General features: G+C 38.8%; 1 protein-coding gene and 1 pseudogene across 10 annotated transcripts in view; one reads left to right on the forward strand and one right to left on the reverse strand.

The window, feature by feature from the left end:
• GHR (growth hormone receptor) overlaps positions 1–19,832 on the forward strand; it is a 271,673-nt gene that overhangs the window by 248,793 nt on the left and 3,048 nt on the right. For all 10 annotated transcript variants that reach the window (XM_041747921.1, XM_041747926.1, XM_041747922.1 and 7 more), the window contains 4 exons: positions 3,457–3,635; positions 11,819–11,984; positions 14,914–15,004; positions 19,262–19,331. In XM_041747921.1, the coding sequence (XP_041603855.1) occupies positions 3,457–3,635; positions 11,819–11,984; positions 14,914–15,004; positions 19,262–19,331 (506 nt within the window). The remainder of the gene's footprint in view (positions 1–3,456; positions 3,636–11,818; positions 11,985–14,913; positions 15,005–19,261; positions 19,332–19,832) is intronic.
• Positions 5,154–11,811, reverse strand: LOC121486740 (annotated as a pseudogene).

Genomic DNA, 19,832 nt, shown 5'->3' on the forward strand with positions numbered 1-19,832 from the left:
TTTAAATGACTGCCAAGAGGTGCATTTGAGGATGTTTAAGGAGGGAAATGCCCTGGGGATAATATTAGCTAACACTTACAAAGCCCTCACCTATGGGTCGGGTATAATAACTCTGTGAGAGAGGTCCTATTATAATCTCCATGTCACAGATGACAACATTGAGGCTGAGGGCATTTAAAGGCTAATTCAAGGCCTGTCAGCTAGTAGGTGGAGCGGAGATTGGAACCTAGGCAGCACAGCTCCAGAGTCTGCGCTCTTAATCTCAAACTTATCCAGTGCCACCTGTTGTGTTACTAAATGTCTCGGGGAAATCCATCCTGCCGCTGTGTAGAGGGTAGATTGGAGTCACACAGAGTAGAGAGAGAGAGGTTAGAACACTTTGTGATCGTCTTTATGATAATTAAGGCAAAAGATAATTAAGGCAAAAGATGGTGATAGGCAGTTACAACCATAGCAGGGAGGGAGGTTGCTGGGAGGGGGAGACAGCAAGGAACAAGGTGAGCCTAATAGATCTTAAGAAGACAACCATAAACCTCAGCTTCGTCACGTGTTATATGAGTACTCTCCTACTATCTCACAGGGCTCATCTTTGGATTTAAAGTCCTGTATTGTTAGACACTTGTTGTTCATTCATTCATTCAGCAAATATTTACTGAGTCCCTTCCTTGGGCCAAGTACATTTCTAGGTGCCAGGAGCAGAAAACATCTGCCCTCGTGGGATTTTATCCCAGCGAAGCTGGAGAAAGACAATGCAATGAAGAAAAATAACGTAGGGAGGGAGAAGAGGAGTGCAGGAGAGGTTGCTATTTTATTAGAGTTATCAGAGCTGTCTTTGCTGAGTAAAGAAAAACATGAGAGAACAACATTCCAGCAAGAGGGCACAGCAAGGGCAAAGCTCCCACAGTGGGAGCATGCCCTTGCTTGCTTGAGGAACAGCATGGTGGAGAGAGGAGCTGGCACAGAGTGAGCAAGGAGGGGCATGTGACAGGCCACATCTGAGGGATCCGTGAGCCAAGCTACAGCATCCGTGAAGCCATTGGATGATTCTGGCTTTTACCTGGAGTGACATTGGAAGCCTTTGGAGGGTTTTAAATGAGCGATGTGCTCTAACACAAGTGTGAAAATAACTACTGTGACAAATATTATACGGATTATATTGAGAACAGACTGAAGCAGGACAAAGACCACAGGAGGACTGCTTAGGAGGCTAACGCAGCAATACACAAAAAAGCATAATGGTGGGACTGGGTTGTGGAGGTGCAGATGGTGAAGAGCAGTTGGACTCTGCGACCATCTCCAAAGTACAGCTGAGAGGTCCCTGGGTGGCTCAGTCTGTTAAGTGGCTGCCTTTGGCTCAGGTCATGGTCCCAGGGTCCTCGGATCAAGCCTCGCATTGGGCTCCCATCTTGGCAGAGAGTCTGCTTCTCTTTCTTCCTCTGCCCCTCCCTTCCTTGCTTGTTCTCTCTCTCTCTCTCTCTCTCTCTCAATCAATAAATAAACAAACAAACAAACAAACAAATAAATAAATCTTTAAAAAAAAACGTACAGCTGACAGAATGTGGAGGTGGTGAGAAAAAGATGAGTCAAGGAAGAGCTCACTAATTTCATCCTGAGCAACTGGAGGAATGGAGGTGCCATTAACAGAGAGAGGGAAAGTGACAGAGGAGCACATTCTGGGGAGGGACCAGGGGCTGCCTGGGGATGTAGTCGGTCTCAGGTGCTTTTCCAGCATCTCAGAGGAGCTGTTGCATACAGCATGTAACAATATGCACAGAGGTAAGGGGGAGGTTACTATGCTTCTAACAGTGGTACAAGCCATCTCAAAAAGGACCATGTTCCCTATTTTCTACTTAAAGTAGAAAGGGGAGTTTGTAAGGTGAAACATGAGTAATAAGTTGAAATTTTTCCATCAAAAATATGTATATATTTTGGTCTCTTAAAGAGTTAAGCTTCAGTTGTCAGAATCCCTCAGTCCCCAACAAATCCAGAAGGGTGAAGCATTACTGTCATTACTGTAGCCATATGCAGCCCAACTATTTTTGCAAATCCCTCTAATTTAATTTCTGAAATTTGGTCATTATTAGTCATATTTGGATTGTCTATTTTTTTTAAAGTTGGCCCCTCTACAGGGGCGAATATCATGCTCCTTCACACTAAGGTCTGTCTTAAGTCTGATTGAATGCAAGTGCTTCCTCCTTTGGCCACCAGACTTTAACAGCCAGTTATGGCTCCTCACACTTATATTTATAGGCTTTTGTCTGGTCAACCCTAGGGGTCCAGACTTTGCAACGCTCTGGGTGACCTTCTACAAACAGTAGAAAAGAAAGTAAATTTTGGGACACCTGCTGGCTCGGCGGTTGAGCATCTGTCTTTGGCTTAGGGCGTGATCCTGGAGTCCTGGGATAGAGTCCCACATGGGCCTTCCTGCATGGAGCCTGCTTTTCCCTCTGCCTGTGTCTCTGCCTCTCTCTCTCTCTCTCTCTCTCTCTCTCTGTGTGTGTGTGTGTGTGTGTGTGTCTCATGAATAAATAAATAAAATCTTAAAAAAAAAAGTAAGTAAATTTTACTTTGTATCTGCAAGTGATTTTTGAAAACCTCAGTACTAAGACCTAAAGGGCAATAATATATCAGGAACTATCCAAAATGTAAATTTAGGTATAGTTCCTAGCTTTGGAATACATATTTCTCTTCATCAATCTTTGGTAAATTGTGGTCTTTGCAGTCCTAATAAGCAGAATGCAGCTGATTTACCATAGAATGTACAGTTTGTCAATAGAAACCAAGCAAAACACTATTTCAGATTCTTCACATAACAGTTAAGTAAGAGACAGAAAACCCTGACTCATCACCATTTGAGAGAAGAGTACAGTGCCTTCCTTCTTATGTCTGAAAAAAAATCACCACATGTGGCTAGGAAGACATCATGCTAAGGAGCATCAGCAGAGTGTTTGGTGGGATTATTCTAGTAGCAATACAGAAATTAATAAGACAAGATCTTTGCCCTAGGTAATAAACAATTTGGAATAAAAAGGATTTATCTATCCCTAGTTCCAAAATAGCCACGTGTTCAAATACTCTAGGTCTTTCTGGTTCTGTTCCTTCAGTTTCGAGTTACAATGAATTCCCTTGCCAAAATCCCAAAGCATTAATCCTATCAGGGCTAAAAGATATGTAAGACATGGGCCCCAAGAAGAATTTTAGATCAGATTTTTAAACTTGAAAAGGAATTTTATAGGAGCTTTTGGTCTTCAAGGTCATAAACAGATCATACTCCAGCCAAAAAAAAAAAAATGTGTTCTCTACTACAATGAGAGTATAATAAGAATATTGGAAGAATTAAGAGTATGGATAACAAAAATGCATAAAGTAATTGGTCTCTTCTGAAGAAAGCTCTCCGTTAAATCAAGCTGTACCTGTCTGTCTCTCTGTGCACTAACTCTCTGTTGAAATGCACAGTGCAACCAGACCCACCCATCGGCCTCAACTGGACTTTACTGAACATCAGTTTAACGGGAATCCATGCAGATATCCAAGTGAGATGGGAACCACCACCCAATGCGGATGTTCAGAAGGGATGGATAGTCCTCGAGTATGAACTACAATACAAAGAAGTTAATGAGTCCCAGTGGAAAATGGTAAGATATCATTACACAGCACGGTCAAAAATACTTTGACTTTTCTTCTCTTTATACCAACAACACCTCTCTCATTTGCAGTCAGACTTCCTTTTGACCTAATTCCACATGCCCATGCTGTATATACACTCCTTATTTCTTTATTTGAGGAAAACAGATAAAAGCAGTAAAATATCTGGGAATTCTGTCCAAGGACAGATGCTTCCGTGGAGCTTATATGGAAGTGTAAGGAAGGAAAGGAAAACTATCTCCCCAGTCCTTCTCAGTGTCCAGTTTAATGTTTGATAAAATCATACACTCTAGCTATGTAAGCTATCTTTGGGGCTGTGGCTAGACATGAGAAGAGTTATGATCAAGATCAACAATGAGCTATGGCTAAACATTCTCCCGTGATTTTAGTTGCTACTACTTACAGGATCCTCATTAATGTAAGTTCTTCAGTGACTCCAGGAAGGAAACAGAGGAAGAGGGTTTGTCCCCTAGAGCTTTCAGAAGGTGATTTTGTTACGTATCTCAGGGAGGAAGAATCCAGCTTAGAGGTTTTGATGTAGGCAAGCAGCATGGTAGTCGTTGACCTCTGAACTGCTCACCTCCTTGACATATATATGGGAACTCAGCACTTAGATAAATTCCACATGGCACACAACAAGAAGAAAAACAGGATTATCTTGCTGCTCCAAATATAACTAATTCTAAATCAGTCTAACCACAGAGTCATAGCCCTGGCCAAGTAGTTTCTGGCCAGTCATCAGGTCTTGCCCCGTGGCTTTGCAGATTCACTCCCAGAATTTTGAGACAGCAGGCCTTGTCCATTCAGTGATCGGCTGAAAAGGAAGCCAATTTTGTCATTAAAGTTAAGTTTGGAGCAGCTGTGAGCAGTTAAGTACTGGGCTTTGAGGTGCTGTTTTCAGAATCATTTTATTTATTTATTTATGAGAGACACAGAGTGAGAGGCAGAGACATAGGCAAAGGGAGAAGCAGGTTCCCTGTGGGAAGCCTGATGCGGGACTTGATCCCAGGACCCCAGGATCATGACCTGAGCCAAAGGCAAACATTCAACCACTTAGCTACCCAGGTGCCCCTCAGAATCATTTTAATTTAGATATCTGTTCCATTAACTTGGTGGAAAAAAGCCCGGTCGGTTGTTGAGCCAAATAAAACTTTCTAAATTCAAGTTTCAGTGAAACATTTATTCAGCAACTGATATTGAAATAAGTGCTGTGCAGAAGGCACTGTGCTGGGTACTCCAGGGCAGAAGTTCTCAGAGTGTGAGAGTCCCTGAGACCCTTTCATGGAGTTCACAAGATCACGATTGTCTTCACACAAGTACTAAAAGGTTATCTCCTTGGGACGCCTGGGTGGCTCAGCAGTTGAGTGTCTGCCTTTGGCTCAGGGCATGATCCCGGGGTCCCGGGATCGAGTCCCACATCAGGCTCCCTGCATGGAGCCTGCTTCTCCCTCTGCTTCTCCCTCTGCCTATGTCTTTGCCTCTCGCTCTGTGTCTCTCATGAATAAATAAATAAAATCTTAAAAAAAAAAAAAGGTTATTTCCTTTTTTCACCATGCTGAGATTTGTATCCATGGTTCAAAAGCTATGGTGGGAACAGTGCTATCACCTGAACACAATCAAGGCGGTCATTCTAAACAACACTGACAGTCACTGTGCTTGCCACCACCGTGCACTTACAGTAAAGGGGAGAAAGCCAGCTTGACATTAGAGTGGTCTTGAGAAAGCTGCACGTTTTATTAATTTTATTAAATCTCGACCTCGATGACATAGCTTTTGAATATTTGCGAACACATGTCAAGTACACATAATGCACTTCTGATGCATACTGAGCTATGGATGATTGTCTTAATAAAGCACCCAAATGGCTGAGTTGCCAGCTGAACCAGCTGCTTTTTGCATGAAACACCATAGTTACTTGAAAGAACAACTGATAAACTAATAGATGGGTATTCATAGTGAAGTTGGCAAATACTGGGCAAACATTTCTTGAAAAAGAATGAAGTGTGCTTATTAGTTTAAGAAAAATGATGACAGTGGTTGTTACCAATGAAATTTGAGCTTTCAAAGGAAAATTAAAATTTTGGAAAACTTGGATATGCAGTAGTGAGCTTGATAGCTTTCCCAGTCTTTGATGACTTTCCATATGAGATCCATGGTGATATTAGCTAAAGTGGATTTTTATATTGTATAATAAAATGTGTGAACATTTAGAAAATTTGCACAACTCAATGAACCAATATTTTCCAAATGACTAATACTTGATGTAATTAAAATAATGGGTGGGGAGGTGATCCATTTAAAGTACTAGATAGAAAGCTGGATTTGGGGATGCCTGGGTGGCTTAGTGGTTGGGCACCTCCCTTCGGCTCAGGTTGTGATCCTGGGATCCAGGATCGAGTCCTGCATCAGGCTCCCTGCGAGGAGCCCGCTTCTCCCTCTGCCTGTGTCTCTGCCTCTCTCTCTCTCAGTCTGTGTCTCTCATGAATAAATAAATAAATCTTTTTTTAAAAGGTGGATTTTAATGTAGCAGGATAGGAAAGATTCATTGATACAGTTTCAGATTCCACATTGCAACTAACCTTTAAGTAACTACCATGTTTACCATCCTAGTTCAATTGGTAGTCCTATCTGACTGGGTTAATACAGCATTCCCCCAAGCAGGTCTTATGCTTCTGGTGTTTGATGCATATGATCTATTCTTTACACTGGAGCCAGAACGATCATTCTAAAACACACCCCTCACTTAAAATTCTTTGAATAGATACTCAAAAATATGCACATACTTAAATCCACCTTCTACCTGTATGATTCTCTGAGTCTTGACAGACCCATAGACCTTTGTAGCTAACATCACAATCAGGATACAGAACAACTTATCATAACCTTCAAAAAAATTTCCTCATACTGTCCCTTTATAGTCAAATCCTCCCCAAACCTGAACCCTTGGCACCCACCGGTATGCTCATCTCTGTAGTTTTGCCCTTTCCAAGAAGTCATTGGAATGGAATGATATAATAACCTTTTTGACTCTAGCTTCTTTCACTCCTCACAATGCATACAAGATTCATTCATATTGCTGAGTGTAACATTCCTTTTTATTGCCGAGAGTATTTCATTGTACTGTAAAACTGGTCATGCTCACTTTCTCTGTTTCACATAGTGGTTGTGAGTATTAAAAAAAAATACTCCATTTGGTAAAAGCTAGTGGAAAAATAGAAAGCACCGTATTAATGTCAACACATGAGGGCAATTAGCACAGTCTTTCCACCTTGACCTCATTTTTGCATTCCACACTTGGACATATCCACAGGGATGCCTCAGTGGCATCTCAAAAAAGCAACATGTTCAAACCTCCTCCTGCCTCCCTACTCTCCCTCTCTCAGTAAATGACAACATATCCATACAGTTGTTCAAATTTAATCCAGAATATTGTCCTGACATCAATCAGAAACTTGCTCTTATACCTTATATCCAAATAATCACCAATTCCTATTGATTCATGCTCTGACTTATATCATGAACTAGATATTTTTTAAGAGTGTAAAGGAGTCCTGAAACAAAAAGTTTGAGAGTCTAGGAAAAGCAAAGATGTGAATTCATTAGCATACATGGATTTACCTTCATTAGCATCCATAGATTTACTGATCATAGTTTAAGCCCTGAAAGTCCAGTGATAGAGCTGTATTTCAGCTGACACACAGATACGACACTCGCACTCTGAGCCAGGTCCATGGGAGCATGGGACCATACCAGGTTGCAATCCCAGCTTGACTCTGCTGCACTTACTGCATCTCTGCTAAATCTCATATCTATGTGAGTCCAAAAGGGTCAGTTAACTTTTACTTCACCCACCTTCTTTAAGTGAAGTTACATCGTCATGGCATTTCTTACAAGCGTCTCAGAGTTGTCATGAATACCAAGGGCTTACCTGTAAGAACTGACCTCTGCTGAGAAAATTCACAGTCTAATGGATTATGAGCACAAGTGCCATAAGCTTAAGAACAAGTGAGGTTCATAAATGGGGCAGCGGGAAGCTAGTGTTTGCGGCTTGTATTGGGGATTCAGGTTACCACTGACAATGTGGAATTTTCTATTACTGTGCCTTTAAACAAAACAAAACAAAACACGCCTGGGTGGCTTAGTGGTTGAGTGTCTGCCTTCAGCTCAGGTCGTGATCCCAGGGTCCTGGGATCGAGTCCTGCATCAGGCTTCCCATAGGGAGCCTGCTTCCCCCTCTGCCTCTCTCTGTGTGTCTCTCATGAATAAATAAATAAAATATTTTTTAAAAGTACATTTTTAATATAAAAGTAATACTAATGATGATATAATTGTTTATAACTATTTACCTGCTAAATCAAGCTAAGGATGTATTGTTTTTTAAAGAAGGAATGGAAAAAAATAAAAATAAAAAATAACAAAGGAATGGGTGCTATAGAATTATCCATACTGGTTGGGCCATCTCCTGAGCACCCACTGTATATTTGGTACTATGCTGGGCTTTGGAAATGCAAAGATAATGAAGGAATTGTTTGCTCCAGGGAATTTGCGGTACAATATAGAAATTTGAGCAATGTAATATAAGCATAAAAAGTAATATAAGGGATCCCTGAGTGGCGCAGCGGTTTGGCACCTGCCTTTGGCCCAGGGCGCGATCCTGGAGACCTGGTATCGAATCCCACATCGGGCTACCGGTGCATGGAGCCTGCTTCTCCCTCTGCCTATGTCTCTGCCTCTCTCTCTCCTCTCTCTGTGTGTGTGACTATCATAAATAAATAAAAATTTTTAAAAAAGTAATATAAGATGTGACTGTCAGGATGGAGTAGGAAAAAGTACCAAGAATGACTTCTTAGAATATAAACATACTGGGGTGCCTGGGTGGCTCAGTCGGTTAAGCATTTGCCTTTGGCTCTGGTCATGATCCTGGGGTTCTGGGATCGAGCCCCATGTCCCCTGCTCAGTGAGGAGTCTGCTTCTTCCTCTCCCTCTGCCCCTCTCCCATTTGTGCACTGTCTGAAATAAATAAATAAAATCTTTAAAAAAAAATAAAAGAATATAAGCAATACTTGCACTGGGATTGGCTGAGAATAGACATTCCCTCAAAGGCAGGTGGCAGGGTTCCGTGCAGGTGGTAGGAGCCATGTAAATGAAACCGAGTTTGGTGTGACTGCTTTGGAGGGAAGATAAAGAGGAAGCCGTAGACCAAATCACTGAGGGCCTCTGTTTGGTCTTGTTATTAGTGAAATCTGTAATGAAATAATATTGGTTATAATAACAGAGAAATTTGGGCCTCAAAACTGGACACATACGTTTCAAAAAACATTTAGGGAAACCAATAAGTTTAAAATTCAGAATCTTGCCTTTTAAAAAGTATTTTAGGCATGCAAATATATCATGTATTAAGAAGTTTCAGGGGTGCCTGGGTGGCACAGTCAGTTAAGCGGTGACTCGGTTTCGGCTCAGGTCATGAGATCCAAACACTCTGTGGTTAGCACAAAGTCTGCTTAGGTTTCTCTCACTCCCTCTCTCTCTGCCCCTCCCTCCCGACCTTGCCCATGCATGCCCCCTTGTGCTCTCTCTCTAAAATAAATAAACCTTTTAAAAAGAAGAAGAAGCTTCAATGAAAGATACAAACTAAACATCCCATGTACATGTGAGAAAAAATAAGGGCCTTGTGACTACAAGCTAACTGAGGTGAATGGAAATTTATTTTAGAAGCTGCAGGCCCAGCCTCTAACTTAAATTATGAGAATCTTTTTAATGTGAAAAGTCTATGCTGTTGAAAATACAAGTTTTCCTAGTTTTCTATAAATGGTAGGGGGTGTTCTATCTGAAAACATCCAGCTAGACCACCTTGAAAAATCCATATTGAATACCTGCTTTGAGTGTTTGACTTGAAGGAAAGCACTATCATTAGTGGGGTCTACCTCTTTGATAGCTTTATGTTTTAAGGGTCTAACAGTCTTACTACCCTTCCCCTGGCAGGTAAAAGAAGATCCTGACCTTAAGGATTGTGGGACCTTGGTTTTTATTACCAAGGACTCAAGTGACATTTCTTTATAAATTTTTAATAGCAAAAAAAAAAAAAAATTAATAGCAAACCATTTGAGGTACCTTTAAACTTTCTAGAATAAGCAGAATAAATATGCAATTGCTACTAATAGAATAATTTAGACAACTATGGTTTTTCTAGGACCCTTTCCAATTCTGTGATCTTATGAAGGACTACCCAGAATTTCCAAAGAATAGATTGTGTGTGTGTGTGTGTGTGTGTGTGTGTGTGTGTGTGTGTTTGACTATAATTTTTTTTTGGTGTGGAAATATGGATTTTTTTCTGTTCTTATGCCTTCCTACAAAACTGTAATATCCAAAGGGTAAGCAACATGTCTGTAATTTTCTTTATAGTCCCACCATTCTCTCACTATAATTCTATTATGCTTTGTTTGTATAGAATATCTGACAGCCTAGTACAGATAGAACTACAGTTATTTAAACAAATCTATTTTATGTTTGGGTTTGTACCAAAATAACTTTGAGGACTGTGATCTATGTAACAAAATGTTTCTTTAGAAAGTTATTTGCCTCCATCTTCCTTTAAGTAGCAAACTCCGCTAGTGCACTATATTGTTTTTTTCCTATTAGAACCTTTTGTTCTGATTATGTTGGTGCTTCAAGAAACAGCTTAGCCCATACTTCATTGTACCCTGAACTTATGACACCAAGTTGTATTTGGCCAATTAGGAACAAGGCCAAGCTGCATTCTTCTTAGGTCTATTCAGTTAATAAATGGCACTTAACTGATGGTTTTCATATAATCTCTAACAAAAACTCATAAGTTGCATTGATTATTCCCCAAGAGGTGAGACACCAATGTAATTCAGGTGAGCCCCTCTGAAAAGATTCATCAGCTTCCTGTCCCACTCTAGCCAGATTTTCTGGAAAACCATGGGAAAAGACTGAAATTCTCCACCAATCTGGGACTGCAAGTGAGTTGTCACAACATTCACTGGGAAAAACAAGATTCCCAACACGGCACCCAACAGACCTCCACAGATAAAATCTGTGACCAAATGAGTGCTGTGAGTTGTTATGGTAGGCAGATATTCCTTAATGGGACCTAGAAGGCCAAAGGAAAGGACATTCCTGAATCCATTACAGAAATGAACAGGTACCAAGCTTCTATAATACTAATTCCATGGCATCTGAGTGCCTTGAAAGCCTGATAAGTGCTTGTAAATTTGTCATGATGCTTGTGATCTTGAAGCAATGTCTGAACTGTTTCCAATGGAGTGAAAATTGCTTCTGTTGTCCCTGCCAGCACGGTTGCCACACTGTGGGTTGCAAACTCAGAGGTACTAATGCTTTCAGAGAAGGCAAGATAAGTCCTCATATGGACCAGACATAAGTGCCAACATAGCTGTCTTCTGCATCAGTGGGGGAAGGATTCCGCGGTACAGTTTTCAAAAACCATCCCTCCCCAACTGAAGCCCTGTATCCCAGGTTTTGATTCCATACAGCTTTCCGAGTGGGAAAAGTGATTGCTACGTTGCTGAAAGCTGCACAGTGACCACACAAATAATGCTTCATTTCACCAGCATTTGTAGTATGAGGTGATAGATCTTGTTGGGAAGATGTTAGAAGGGGTAGCCTCTTGTCATAAGCTTCTGAATCCACCATGTTGCTTAAGAGCTTTTTTCTTCATGAAGGATATTTTTAACTTGTAACACTATCTGGGCCTGATGTTTGGGGGGGGGGGTAGTTTTTTGATAAATTTCTCCATTTCTCCCATTGTTACTGGTCTGTTAGGTTCTTTCTTCTAGGAAGAAGAAAACTTTGATACTAGATTTCCTGAAATATCTAGGCTCCATGACAGTCTTGCCACAAAAAGAAAAATAAAATAGCCAATGACAGCCATCTCCCTGCTGAATCATGCCATTGCAATGGGCACCCAGCTCTGTGCCTGGTTGCCACCAGCCAGCACATCGGAGAGCCTGTGAGCAGCGGCCAGTGGCCACACAGGCACTGACCTTGTCCAAACCCCCCCTCAGTGCACTGGAAAATAAGATCCACTTTTCAGAAGCTCATTTTGAATACAAATACAGAAGCACCTTAATAGAGTTTATCTCATTGAGTTGTTGTCTTACTAACCAATAAGTTTTCTATTTTGTCTTGAAAGATGGACCCTGTATTGTCAACATCAGTTCCAGTTTACTCGTTGAGACTGGATAAAGAATATGAAGTGCGTGTGAGATCTAGACAACGAAACTCTGAAAAATATGGCGAGTTCAGTGAGGTGCTCTATGTAACACTTCCTCAAATGAGTCCATTTGCATGTGAAGAAGGTAAAAGATTTAAAATGGCAGCCAACATGGATTTTGTCAATAGAGTAATACATTGCCTACATTGTCAGAGTGTTGGTCAGACCATGATCCATTAGCATCAAAAGTCAGGGTGAGAGACCTCAAGTTCACTCTTTTTAACAGATCTTATTCATTACAAAAGCAGAAGGAGAACTTCGTGTGTGAGGATTTAATTCAGGAAATGTCTGGAGGTAGATGTAAGCTAGAGAGGGGAGGACGCACTAAGATACTAATGGGATATCTCTGGATATCAGACTTTCAGATGGTTCTTTTGTTTATATGTTTCTATATTTCTAAAGATATCTATAATGAGTTTGTTTTGCATTTATAATCAGAAAAAATGCTTTTTAAATGCATAGTGAAGAAATACTGGATCCATATGGATAGATGGATATATGACATCTAAGAGAAAGCCTAATATTGTGTCAGCATACGTAGTCGATGGCAGCTACTTATTGGTTTCAGAAAGGTTAGGCACGGCTTTTACCTGGAGATAAGCCTGAAAAGTAGTATGCTAGTTATGTGCCAGAATGACATGGAACATTTGAAGATCCTATATAAGAAAAATACAAAGATAATTCAAGTTCAAAGAAATGAGATCTATGAATTGAGAATAAAAGAATTAGAACTTTTGATACAGAAATAAAGAAATCTGCTTAACAATGAACAGTAAGTATATAAAGTTGTCACTCCCATGTGGGAATTAGCTGTATTACATCTATAGTGAAGCACAGAATGTTTACAGGGCTATGTATGAGGAGCTGAGGCTTGCTGATGAAACAGTCACAAGCTATAGAGAAATTAAATTTCTCTTTCTGCATGGATGCTACAGGTAGAACCCATGATACTAAAGAGCACTTAAATGAAAATGCCTGTAGCATCATTTTTTCCTAAGTTCTAGTTAACAGGCTTGTTCTTTTAAACAATATTTGACATAATGAAATTCTGGTTTAAAAAGCACATTTGCCACACACTCTTTAAGCTTTTTATGATGTCATTTAATTCAGTTAGGCATAGATCTTTTAATTGGTTTTTCCTTCCATGTTTAAAAAAAAAATAAGTTCTAGCTTTGTTGTATTCCTGAGTATGTTACTGATAGAAAGTTACAGATACCACAAGATACAGAATGCCATTCTATGCTCCACTAATTCTCTATAGTACCCATAATATTTGCCTTGGGGATTTTGGTAAAAATAAAATTAAAATAACAAAGGAATATTTCAGCATAAAAAATCCTACTTTTAATGAAACAACAATAAAGTGAATTCCACTGGTCTTTTCGTGTAAAGCAGATAACCCTGATGAAGAGGTGGAGAAAAGGGAACCCCCCTCCTGCACTGTTGGTGGGAAGATAAATTAGAGCAGGCACCTGGGAAAACAGTATAGAGTCTTGAGAATGGAGTATTAAAAATGGAGTATTAAAAATAGAAATACCATACAATCCAGTAACTCTACTACTGGGTATTTCCCCAATGAAAACACTAATTTTAAAAAGTATATATACCCCCAGTCTCATTGCAATAGCCAAGACAGAGAAGCAGCCTAAATGTCCATCACTAGGCAAATGGATAAAGAAGTTGTGATACATATATACAACGGAATATAGTAAGAATGAAATCTCGCTATTCCCAACAACATAGATGAAGCTAGAGGGTATTATGCTAAGTGAAATAAGCCGGACAAAGAAAGACAAACACCCTGTGATTTCACTGATATGTGTAATCTAAAAACCAAATCAAATGAACAACAACAAAGCAAAAACAGAAACAGACTCATAAATACAGAAAACAGACTGGTGGTTGCCAGAGGGGAGGGGAGGACATGTGGGGGAGGATGGATGGAATAGCTGAAGGGAATTAAGTGATCCAGACTTCCAGTCATAAAATAAATAAGTCACAGGGATGAAAAGTACAACATAGGGAATGTAGCAAATACTACTGTGATAGAGTTGTAGGGTGACAGGGAGTGACTACAACTATCACCGTGAGCCCTGAATAATGTGTCAGATTGTTGAATCGCTACGTTGTACACTTGTAACTAATAGAACATTGTATGTCAACTATGTTTCAATTAAAAAGTGGGTAATACTGGGAACCTACTGCAGGCAGCTGGTAGGCACTTGGTCTTAAGAAATGAAGTTTGATGAACAAATCCCCCCAGTTCTGCCATCAAGTAGAAGTTGGGGCCCCCAGTAGTGAACTTCTGTCAAAGGATATTTTGTAAACTGTAAAATTGATGTCTGCATGTTTAAGAAGTTTTTCATGAGTCAAAAATAGAAACTCTGCTGCCCTCTTTTTGATGGATCCTCAGTCTGGAGGATAAAAAAATATATATCACCATATGAAATTTAAAAAAAAAAAGGTGAGAGAGGGAGGGAGGAGGAAGGGGGGAGAAGGAGAGGGAGGAGGAAGGGGGGAGAAGGAGAGGACAGGAGAGGAGAGGAGAGGAGAGGAGAGGAGAGGAGAGGAGAGGAGAGGAGAAGGGAGGGAGGGAGGGAGGGAGGGAGGGAAGGAAGGAAGGAAGAACTAAGTGGACATTATTTGGGTAAAGTCGTATGTTAACAAACAGCATTTTTTTTCTAGAGCTGAAGCCATTAATGATATACCCTGAACACATCAGATGCTTAAAGCAGTTGTGGATTTTTTGATATAAATATGGATTGTGCTTCAACTGTTTGCTTTTACTTCACTTCGATGTTTTTTCATATATGAAAGGATTTGAAGAAGTGGACAGAGATGTTCTTGGAATAGAAAATACTCCCACGTCATTACATTCTGTTTTAGTGGTTATCAAGAGAAATCACTGACTTTACTAGATGAATACAAATTAAATATTTTTATGTAAAAAAGTGAAATGTAAACTTCAAGTATTCCCAATTCTATGAGTGAGATAATACTCTTTTGTGTTTCAGATTTCCAGTTTCCATGGTTCTTAATTATTATCTTTGGAATATTTGGGCTAACGATGATATTATTTTTATTCATATTTTCTAAACAACAAAGGTAGGTGTGAAATAACCTAAGTAGATGTTTTTTCTAGTGTTTAGATTTCCAGATGTGTTTCCATTTGTTACTTGGTATCTTTTTTGCAAATCATGAGTGAAAATTTTAATTAATGCAGTAAAATGTTATCTCTAGTTATACATTTACAGCTTTGTTGTGCCCATCATAGAGAATTCATGGGTGTGTGGTCTATCTGGGAAGATGTATAGGATATTAAGAGGCTAGTGGTTGCATACCTTGTGATAGGCACCCCTTAACAAAACTGTTATCTCAGAGCTGCCCCTTGATCTCTCCAAAGTCCTAAGCAAACTGGCCCATTCATTCTAGGACAACAAGGTTATCCTACATTTGTAAACACAGCTAAAATTCTTTCTAAGTTTAAAGAAATTCTGTTCTGTATTCTCTTGTTGTCAAAAGACTCAGATTCTAAAAAAAAAAAAAAAAAAAGACTCAGATTCTAGTAATTATTTCTGCAACTGCTGCTTAATCTCATTTGAGTCCCTTAACCTCTCTGGGCTGCATGTTCTCATGGGTAACAAAAGCATGCTAGATTATATGACCCTTAAATTTCTCTTGAGCTCTATGAGCTGTCACTCTATTTTTCTTCCTGAAAGAAATTCCACACAGACTACAGGAAATTATAATACAAAATATAGGAAAAGATATTGGTACTGATTGTAAATTTTCTTACATTTAGAGTATTTTTAAGTCCTTAGGATTAAGGCGTTGATCTTGCCCCTTCTCCTAGAACTAGGGTAACTAACCCTCCCAGTTTGCCTGGAACTTTCCTGGTATGAGTACTGAAAGTCCTGTGCCTTGAAAAAGCCCTCAGTTCTAGACAAACCAAGATGGTCAGTCACCCTACGTAGAACGGAAGGCACTTTCTGCAGCTGAGCCAGGAGGCATCTACAAATCAAAACAGGATCTATGTAAATACATTACAAAAGCTTTTTAATTAGAGTTGCATCTTCAGTTCTATAATATAAACCAAACAGACAAAATTCATTCTGCAAAATTTCATTTTGCATCTAACCTTTGAGCAACATTTTTTTTACAAGCACAAGTATTATAAAGCAAAACAATACAGTTTTCAATTGTTTGGGGAAAAAGTAGTAAATAAATTTATAGAATTTTAAGTAATTTATATATTTAAGTTATGCCAGCAACAAAGGAGCCAAATTATTCTGTTGATTTGAATTTATTGATTTATATAGTTGATGGGCAATTTATACATAACTACAGTAGACAGACCCAGTATGTATATAAAGTAATTCACTCTTAACAATAGCTGTCAAAAAAGAAAAACAATAGCTGTCAATTTTTTTTGTTTTTTAATAGCTGTCAATTTTGAGTCATTGTGAAGATCATGTAAATTTGTTACATTGTTTAATTATATTAATTAACAATACTTCAAAGAAAAATAATTCTCTCAACAAATAGAATTCTAAAGAAAATATAGTAACCATTGTATAAGAGTGTTTTCTGAGAATAATGAAGTTCTTAACTTTGACATTTAGTCAGAATTACCAAATTATAAAATTGTTCTGAAATCTTTATCTCTCAAATTTCCTGTATTAAATTAAGTCCTTTGTAGAAAAGAATTAGTTTTGTTCTTTCATTTACCCATAAAAACCTTGTCATGATCTAAATGTCCATGTTCCAATGAAAGTAAGAAATGGAAGAAAACAGTTGTCAGCAGGTGTGGAACAAACATGAAGTTCTAATAATTAAAATGATTAAAATGATACTCCAAAGAAGGAGGGATTTGTGTCAGCTTTCCCCAAAATGTTAGGGCTCTAAAGGGCATCAGGTCCTAGATGTTGTTTGAAGTGTTGAATCCATGCCACTTTTCATTTTCCAGATAATTGAGAATCAACTGTAGCAAGATTTATAATGTAATTTGGATTTGAATAAAATGAGAGCAAAGTCCCATAGTTTCATGCCAGTTCAGCTGCACTTTGTTTTCAGTCATTCCCACCATCCAACTTATCCCAGCCTTCCAGCTATTACTAATCAGGAAAGAAGTAACTGGATCAGCATAAAACAGAAGTGGCAAACTGGCCACCCAAAAGCCAAACCCTGCCTGCAGATCCTAATGTTGTTACTTGATGTTATGTTGATTTGCTACAAAATGTTGACAGACTAGGGAATTCCCACATAAAAATCCAGATTTCCAGGGCATCTTTAAAAACTGAAAGATCTAGGGAGACTCCATTGATATTCCTGCATGGCAACATATGCTGAAGCAGGGGGCAACTATTCCGTTTGGTAAGGGCATGTGTTCTCTGTCACCATTCCCACCCCTCCCTATGACGTCACAGCAGGCCTGCTTCATTCATTTGCATGACCTGCTTGAAGCCTAAAGGCCGCCAGGTGTGTCATCCTGGCATGAAGTCAACTGTAACTCCCAGGTAGCTAACATGCACCCAAATGCATCGTCCTCTGCGAAAAACGGGAGGCACATATAACAAATTCAAGCATCAGACATTTGGGAATCTTTGCTTCCTGTAACTGCAGTTGTGTTATTTTTTTCTATGTTTTTGACATTTAAAACATTCATTTGGAGATGCAGGACCAAATAACACCGCAGCATGACAGAAGGCAAAGGACCTGGGTTTTGGAGTTGGGTACTTTGGATCTGAGCCCCAGCTGTGCCAAGAATTAGTGTATGATTTTAATGCATTCCTTAAATTTCCTAAATCTTTCCACAAATAATGTCATCTGCCTCCCTGGTAGTTGTAAGAATTAAATAAAATGTTTAGTGTATAGCTGACAAACTTGTTTTATAAAGGGCTTCTTAGGCTTCTGAGGCCGTGCAGTCTCTGTCACAGCTACTCAACTCTGCCACTGTGGCATGAAAGTAGTCATAACGCTGTGCAAACTAATGAATATGACTGTGTTCCAATAAAACTTCATTTATAAAAACAGAGAACAGACCAGATTTGGCTGTCAGGCCATTATTTGTCAGCCCACAGGTTATTGCAAAATATATCTTATTGTGTCTGGTTTATCAGAGGCATTCAAAAAATGGTAGCAGTTATTATTGATAATTTATATTTTTTCTATATCTTCTATTCATCAGTACAAAGCTGTTTTAACATTTGCCCCACTAAGTAAACCTAGTGGAGGCTACTTACAGCAATTTAAAAAATGGAATTCAGCTTATTCCTTGGTTAGGTAAAAAAGCAGCTGGGAATATTCAGAGAATGGGTTCCCTATTGAATAGACTGGTCTGTCCATTCACATTAGGTTGAATATCAGCTAATCTCCCAAAAGCAGTTTATCATCCCTGCCCAACAGTGGCATCTCTGACTCATAAAAAACAAATGAGTTGACTGGAATAGCTAATCTCTGAGCTTTTTTCCAGAGCTACAATGTTAATTTTAAGACATAAATTCTAGTTGCACTATTAACAAACTAGATAAGTGAGGCATTCAAATGTATTCAAGATGTGTTTAATTGAGCACCTTCTATGTGTCAGGAATTGTTCTAAGTACTAGGGATATGATAAAATGCAAGACAGGTAGAAGAGACATTGAAATGAATTCTGGTCAAAAAATAATTTAAATATTTAGAACAGAAAATTTAAGGGCATCATAGAATTGGGTATATAGATCCATACTGATCCATGCTGATCCATACTAAAGATATTTCAAATTTAGTATTTCCCAGCCAAAATGAACCCGGCAATGACACCTGGTTTATGATATCAATCTTAGATAATTTTATTTAAGTGAGCCATGGTGTAAACTTAGCTTAGTCCATCCTTTTTTGAGGGTGCAAATAATTTGCATGTTCACTGGCTCTTTCTTTCTTTTTTTTTTCTTTCTTTCTTTTTCTTTCTTTTATTTCTTTTTTCTTTTCTTTCCTCCTCTTCTCTGCCAATTACTGATGAGATGTCCATTAAAATTACCATCTTTATAGATGGAATAGAAGTTGACTTCAGATGGAATCAAATTTCTCATTCCCAAATACTAATGCTGATTCTCAATAAAGACATAAGGGGAAAAAAGATTTTAGGAAACCATGTTTTATTTAAATTGACTTCACATAAGGGCTTTTTTTATTGTTTCTTTTTTTTCTATAGTTTTTCCCCATTATTTACTACTTAATATTTTCTTTCTCATATTCTGCATATGTGGAGCACCAGAATACTTGGAATAAGTAATAATGCTACCAATATTTTATTTCTATCTTTTGAAATAAGAGAATGTATAACTTTACAGATAAGTCACCTAAATTTCATTTGTTTTCAAGGATTAAGATGCTGATTCTTCCCCCAGTTCCAGTTCCAAAGATTAAAGGAATTGATCCAGATCTCCTCAAGGTACTAATAAATTATCTAAGAGATCAATAACACTAATCAAATGCTTCCTAAAGACCATTTGTCTTATGTTGAAAGTTTTTGCAAGCTATCTGTATCACATTTCACTTTTTAACCCCTCTGGAGAAAAGTGTTTCAAAGTAATATATCTTAAAATTATGAGAATGTTGGGCAGCCCTGGTGGACCAACGGTTTAGCACCACCTTCAGCCCAGGGTATGATCCTGGAGACCCGGGATTGAGTCCCACTTCAGGCTCCCTGCGTGGAGCCTGCTTCTCCATCTGCCTGTGTCTCTGCCTCTCTCTCTCTGTGCCTTTCATGAATAAATAAATAAAATCTTTAAGAAAAAATTATGAGAATGTCTTGTATATTTAAAAGTTCTAAAACATTTTTTTTAGGAAAAGTTCTACACTGTGTTTTTGATTATATGGTTTTGTTACTATTGTTCTTATTGCAACCATAATTTCAGTCTCTGAATGTTGTTTGTGTGAGTTTCTTTTCAGA

This window comes from Vulpes lagopus, chromosome 3 (assembly GCF_018345385.1).
Source record: "Vulpes lagopus strain Blue_001 chromosome 3, ASM1834538v1, whole genome shotgun sequence".
NCBI classification, from domain to species: domain Eukaryota; kingdom Metazoa; phylum Chordata; class Mammalia; order Carnivora; family Canidae; genus Vulpes; species Vulpes lagopus.